This window comes from Mastomys coucha, unplaced genomic scaffold (genome assembly GCF_008632895.1).
Source record: "Mastomys coucha isolate ucsf_1 unplaced genomic scaffold, UCSF_Mcou_1 pScaffold13, whole genome shotgun sequence".
Classification (NCBI taxonomy): domain Eukaryota; kingdom Metazoa; phylum Chordata; class Mammalia; order Rodentia; family Muridae; genus Mastomys; species Mastomys coucha.
This window is the reverse complement of record NW_022196895.1, coordinates 19,255,857-19,262,108: the sequence shown is the minus strand read 5'-3', so window position 1 is coordinate 19,262,108 and position 6,252 is coordinate 19,255,857. Positions and strand designations below refer to the sequence as shown.

Genomic DNA, 6,252 nt, shown 5'->3' with positions numbered 1-6,252 from the left:
CAATTCCTTATAGCATTCCTCCTTACCTGTCTTCAAGAGGATGTCCCTTCCACCCCACCAGGCCCCTCTACTCCCTGAGGCCTCAAGTCTCTCCAGGGTTAGGTGCATCTTCTCTCACTGAGGCCATACCAGGCAGTCCTCTGCTGTATATGTGTTGGGGCTCTTATCAGCTGTTGTATGCTGCCTGGTTGGTGGCTCAGTGTCTGAGAGATCTTGCGGGTCCAGGTTAGTTGAGACTGCTGTTCTTTCTATGTGTCTCCCTCCTCCTCAGCTTCTTCGAGCCTTTCCCTAATTCAACCACAGGAGTCCCCAGCTTCTGTCCATTGATTGGGTGTAAATATCTGTATATGTCTCAGTCAGCTGCTTGTTGGACCTCTTAGAGGGCAGCCATGCTAGTCTCCTGTCTGTAAGCACACCATAGCATCAGTAATAGTGTCAGACATTGGAGCCTCCTCCCCCTGAGGTGGATCCCAATTTGGACTGGTTACTGGAACTGTTTTCCCTCAGTCTCTTCTCCATTTTTGTCCCTGTAGTTCTTTTAAACAAGAGCAAATTTTGACTGTAGGATAGCAACCCCATCCCTCCACTTCGTGTCCTGTCTTTCTACTAGAGGTGGACTCAACATGTCCCCTCTCCCCACTGTTGGGCATTTCATCTAAGATCCCTCCCTTTGAGTCCTGAGAGTCTCTCACCTTCCAGGTCAGAAAGAATGGAAACTTACCCAAATTCTTATGTGGTTCATTCACTCTCTCTCCTCTCTAGCTCTCCTCTTCCACCTCCCACTGCATCATGGTGGTCCCCCATACCCTTCCTGCTGCACCCATGCAACTCTAATGGTCCCTGCCTATCTTCTGTTGCACAGTCATTGCTTACTGGCATCTTTATTGATTGATCAAAAACCAAGTGGGGACAAGGACCTTTAGCATTTGGACGTGCACATTTCCGATTGGATCAAAGCATTAGAACCAATTTCCCTAGATTTTTCAGGTGTAAGGATACTGTTTTGAATTCTTTCCTTTTTCATCATTATGTAGGTGCATGGCACTAGCACTTCCCCATCAGAGCTGCTTGTCTTGCATCCCAACAGTGTAATGATTTGTTCTTCCATTTCAGTCATTTCAAAATATTTTCCCATTTAAGCTAATTTTCTTGCTCATTTCTTAAGAATGTGTTGCTTAATTTCCATGAACTTCTGTACTTTCCAATGTGTCTCCTACGGATATTTTTATTCTTTTTAGAAGAGACTTTGATTTCATTTTTATCTGTGCACACGTGCGCTCGTGTGTGTGTGTGTGTGTGTGTGTGTGTGTGTGTGTGTTTATGTACATGTGCTTGCAGAGGCCAAGAGAAGGCATTGGTTCCTTTGCAACTGGAGTGGCAAGCTATTGTCAACTACCTGTTGTAAGTGCTGAGAAATGGACTCTGGTACTCTGCAAGAGCAGCAAGAACATTTAACCATGGAGCTATCTCTTCAGTCCCTCCTGTCAATAATGTCAAATTTCACATCAGCTTTTGTAAACAATATAGCTTTGCAGGGTCTCAGTTTTGTTGTGTGGCCACACATATGTGTTCTCTCCTAGAGAATGTTGTGTGTGTCATGGTGGTGCTATGGTCTGCTAGTATCCACTCTTCAAGCTAAAGTATCACTCTAATCTGCTGCTTCTTTCCTTTGTTCACAGTTGAAAGGAAGGCACTAAATCCCTCCATTTTTGTTCCATAGTTAGCCCTCCACTTATGCAAAGATTACATATATAGATTGAACAACAGTAGGTGAAAAACATTTTTTAAAACTTGTGTTTGAGTCAAACCCATGCAGACATCTTTTTTGTCATTATTCCATGGAACAGCTCAGTATGACAATGATTTGCATAGAATTTATCTTTTATTATTTGATGTTTTTAGCTGGGTCTTACTATGTAGCCTTGACTGACATGGAACAGGCTATGTAGACCAAGCTGGTCTTGAATTCAGAGATATACCTTTATCTTCTCCCTAGTTCTGGGATCAAAGACATGCACCATCCACTCCCAATTTGCATAATATTTAAACTGTAAAAAGCAGTGCAAGTGATTTATAGGTGATTTAAAATGTCTGGGAGGATCTGTGTATCTAATATATAACTATGCTATTTTGCATGGGTGACTTGAATTTCTATGAATGGACCCATAGGGGTGCTAGGCCCATGCATTAATCAATAAAATGGATGATTCTATTGCTGTCTGCCATGCTCTTTAGTTATATTCGTACTTGCTTTACATTTTTTGGTTCTATGTTAAGTATGCATTCATTTACAATATTATATCCTTTTAATAATTAGCTCCTTTATATTATATTGATTTTTACATTTTGAGACAATTCTATTGTGGCTGATACACTTATAGGCACCCATCTCTTTTTTAAAAAAAAACTTTAAAATTTTTTTATTAGATATTTTCTTTTCTTACATGTTACATGATATCTCCTTTCCAAGTTTCCTCTCCAAAAAATAAAAATAAAAATAAAAACAAAACAAAACAAAACAAAACCCCTGTTCCCTCTCCCCTCCCCCTGCTCACCAACCCACCCTCTCCCTCTTCCTGGCGCTGGCATTCCCCTACACTGGGGCATAGAACCTTCACAGGGCCATCTCTTTTTGCTTGTCAGGAGCATAGTTTTAGACATATTCATTTTCAGCCTGTATGCATTTTATATTTAATAGAAATCTCTCATGGTTTGATGGTATATATGGTTTGTCTTTTTTTGTACTTATTCAGTCCTTTGATCTTTTTATTGGAAAATGTAATCCATTTGCATTTAGGATAATTCTTTATGAGGAAGGATTTACTGTGGATTGGTTCATTTCTTTTAAACTTTTACATAGTACACAATACCTTCTTCTCAAACCATCTTCATTTATGACTTGATAACTTTTGTAGTCTGGGCTTGTTTTTGTTTGTTTTGTTTTATAGTTGCTGTGTAGCTTACAAAGGGCATGCCATAGTTGTACTATTTTAAGCTGATCGCAGCTCAATGTTTAGCACATCAGAAACCTTTCTGCTTGAGGGAGGGTAGGGCTGCTGAGGTCCAGATCTAAACTGAGATTGTGATTCTCTCTCGCTCTCTAAACTTCGCTGCATGGATCTGAGGAATAATTGTATCATGTAACGTGAAATTGCCATTTCTGTTCCTCTCTTCCTCTTTGAGTTTTTCTTCCTAGTTCTGTGCCCCCATCCACCTGGTAATCTCTTACACTGACCCCATAGTTTTTAATGAAGGTTTTTATTTACACTAATGAATTGTTTCCATGATGAGATGGCTGCAGGGCACTCTTATTTCTCTTCCTTGGTGTTCTCACTGTTGACAACCCTGAAAGGCTTAGTTGTGAAGAGATTGGGAATGAGTAATAGTTACAGGTATTTAAGACAGAAGTAGTATACATGAAAAGCCTTCCATGGGGCTTTGTGTCCTGTGCCTGCAGCTGCTGCGGTCTGTGCATCCTAGCAAAATAAGAGCCGCTGGAAAATCCTATTGAAATCCTGCTGCTTATCCCGGTTCTTCCACAAGGTTAAGAAGAGTTAAGATTCCAAATATCAGATGCAGCGTGCATCACAGGCTTTCAAATAGATTTCAAGTTGATTTTTAGATAGCAAGAACAAAATAGCCACTAATAACATACAAACACCACGTGAATGGATTAAGTTCCTGTATTAAAAGTTTAAAAAATAGGAAGCAAATTCTTGTCTGAATGTGTAGGTGTAAACAGAAGTGCAGAAAGAACCTACGAGGGGAATAGAGTGAATGCAAATTTTAATTGTATTTTTTTCTCTACCTGATTCTGGAACAAATAGACCTAATTTAGGGAAAATACTTTCAAACTGTTCTGCTCATTTCTTTCGTAATATACCTGCATTTTGAGCAGATACTTTACAATCTACACACCTTAGCTTTTAAATACATTTTGAAAGTTAGGGATTTAGATTCAATATTTGTGTTGAATTTTACTTACTTGTGTCTGGCTAATCCGCAACAGTGTTTAACATAAGCTTCTTTCTCACCTTTAGGTTCTTACACATTTTTTTTTAATTTGTTTTCTTTTTTCTTGCATATATTTTTGATGTTATAATTTTATTACACCTCTTTCCCTTCTCTTCCCTTTGTCTGAATCCTCTCATATACTCCTCCCCATCATCTCTCAAATCTCTTCTCACTGTTACTGCATGCATGTATGTGTGCCTATACACCTAGATAAGCCTAAACATAACAGGATGTGTTCATATAATACTAATGTGTTTGTTTCAGGACTGGCTGTTTTACACAGAGTAACTAATTGCTTTGTTCTCCCCTGGGGACGATGACCTCTCTCTCCTCTGACTCTCCTTGGTTACCTACAGCTGTTTTTATAGGGAGTAGGCCTCTTGGTTGTTATTCCACTTTGTTTAGCATGTTCATTGGTCTCTTCCTTCATCAGCTCATATTTGGGCAGCCGTGTTGGTAACACTTTATGAGTGTAGCTTCTGATGTTATTGTGTGATACAATCTCACAGCAAAATACCTGATCCTCTGACTCAGTGGTCTCTGAGGAGTATTTCATAGATATATTTTGGGACTGGGTTCCACAACTCCTCAATTTCATTGGTTTTGCATTTTTAGGTTGGATTTCACGTGTTTCAAAGGGAAGTTTCCTTGATAAAAATTGAAGACTACACTTATCTGTGGGTATAAGAAGAAATATTTATATTGGTATTAGGAATTATGCTGGCTTAGTAAATTACTCCTCCAATAACCATGATTTCCCTAGAATGGAGTAATTAGGTTTCTAGTACCAGGTATAGTTTCCTTCTTGATGAGCAGGACTGAGGTCCCATTAGAGAGCTGTTGCTTTCTTTCTTATAAGAGGTGATGGGCACCCCCGAATAAGGAAAACTGGCAGCGGTGACAAGCTCAGAATTCAGTAGCTTTGCCATGTTAGATTTCAGTGTGTGTTTTTTCTTCAATGCTGTGCTCCTTCTGTGGCATGGTATAGCAAAAGAAAGGATTTCCTCATGAGTATGGGAATCGGCACACATTTTCTCTCAATGATAAATTGGCTACTTATTTTCTATTTTCTTCTCCTTTGCACTATCTTGAAATACATCAGTGTTTGTAACAGCTGAACATATACCTTAGAAATTATCTCACACATTTACATCTAATCTATAACTCTGTTGTCCCCTTCTACTTATTTCATCATCTTTCTCATGCTAGTGGTAGGACATTGGAAGAAATCTAAATGCCTGCACCAGATTTCTTGGTAACACCATCTGAGTCAGTACTAGCTTTCATAGAATGAGGCTTAAAATCCATCCATTTTACATCACAGTGTCAGTTTGCTTTAAAAGTGTTCAAGAAACAATTTTATTGAAAGATTATTATTAAGCAAATCATCACAACAGGAGTATCAATTGCTACCTTAAATCAAGATCATAGTTCTGCTCATAAAGTTTTGAATAAGGTATAGGAAATACTGTTCCAGCAATATGAGCTATTGTAGACCTAAATTATTAAAGTTGAATAAAATAAATGATCTAGGTGGCCCAAGCTCATTCCCAAGTGTGTCATTTTTTGTGTGTGGAGAGGATAATTGACTGCTGCAGTATATCCGTGATTTTTAACTTTTATTCTCTTAAAACGTTTTAAAGTAATAACGGAGAAATCATCAGTATGCAGAATCTAAAGTTCATTGCCTCTCACTGAATCTAAATTTTAAAATGAGGGGTGAAATGAGCCAAAATTCGATTGTGCTATGAGTAACTGTAAAGAGCAATATTCCATAGTGATGGAAATCCACAAGAATATCTACACATTGGGATTATGTTCCTAAAAAACAATGCAGAAACAAAAAAGCATAAAAAGCATATATCTACCCAGGTGCAGCCAATGGTTTGTCCATCCAATGGCGTTGTTGGCTGCTATGAAGAGTCACTTGATCAAGCTGGATAGATATTTCTTGAAATGATGCATGGTTTGCCGTGCATGCCTTCATTGTGCTTCCTGCCATAATGGAATAACGTGTCTTATTGGGACAGACAGTGATTATTTCTGTGGGATCTTGCTCAGTTGGTTCCTATACTAACACTGATATTTTGTGAATCATTTCAGATTTCAGAGAGCTACGCCTTCCTACCAAGAGAAGCGGTGACACGGTTTCTAATGAGCTGTTCCGAGTGCCAGAAAAGAATGCACTTGAACCCCGATGGAACCGATCACAAAGGTAGCCACAACAGCCAATAGTGA

General features: G+C 38.9%; 1 protein-coding gene across 9 annotated transcripts in view; it reads left to right on the top strand.

Moving 5' to 3' along the window:
* Positions 1 to 6,252, top strand: part of Nol4 (nucleolar protein 4) — a 322,425-nt gene that overhangs the window by 97,308 nt on the left and 218,865 nt on the right. For all 9 annotated transcript variants that reach the window (XM_031365083.1, XM_031365084.1, XM_031365092.1 and 6 more), the window contains one exon: positions 6,118 to 6,229. In XM_031365083.1, the coding sequence (XP_031220943.1) occupies positions 6,118 to 6,229 (112 nt within the window). The remainder of the gene's footprint in view (positions 1 to 6,117; positions 6,230 to 6,252) is intronic.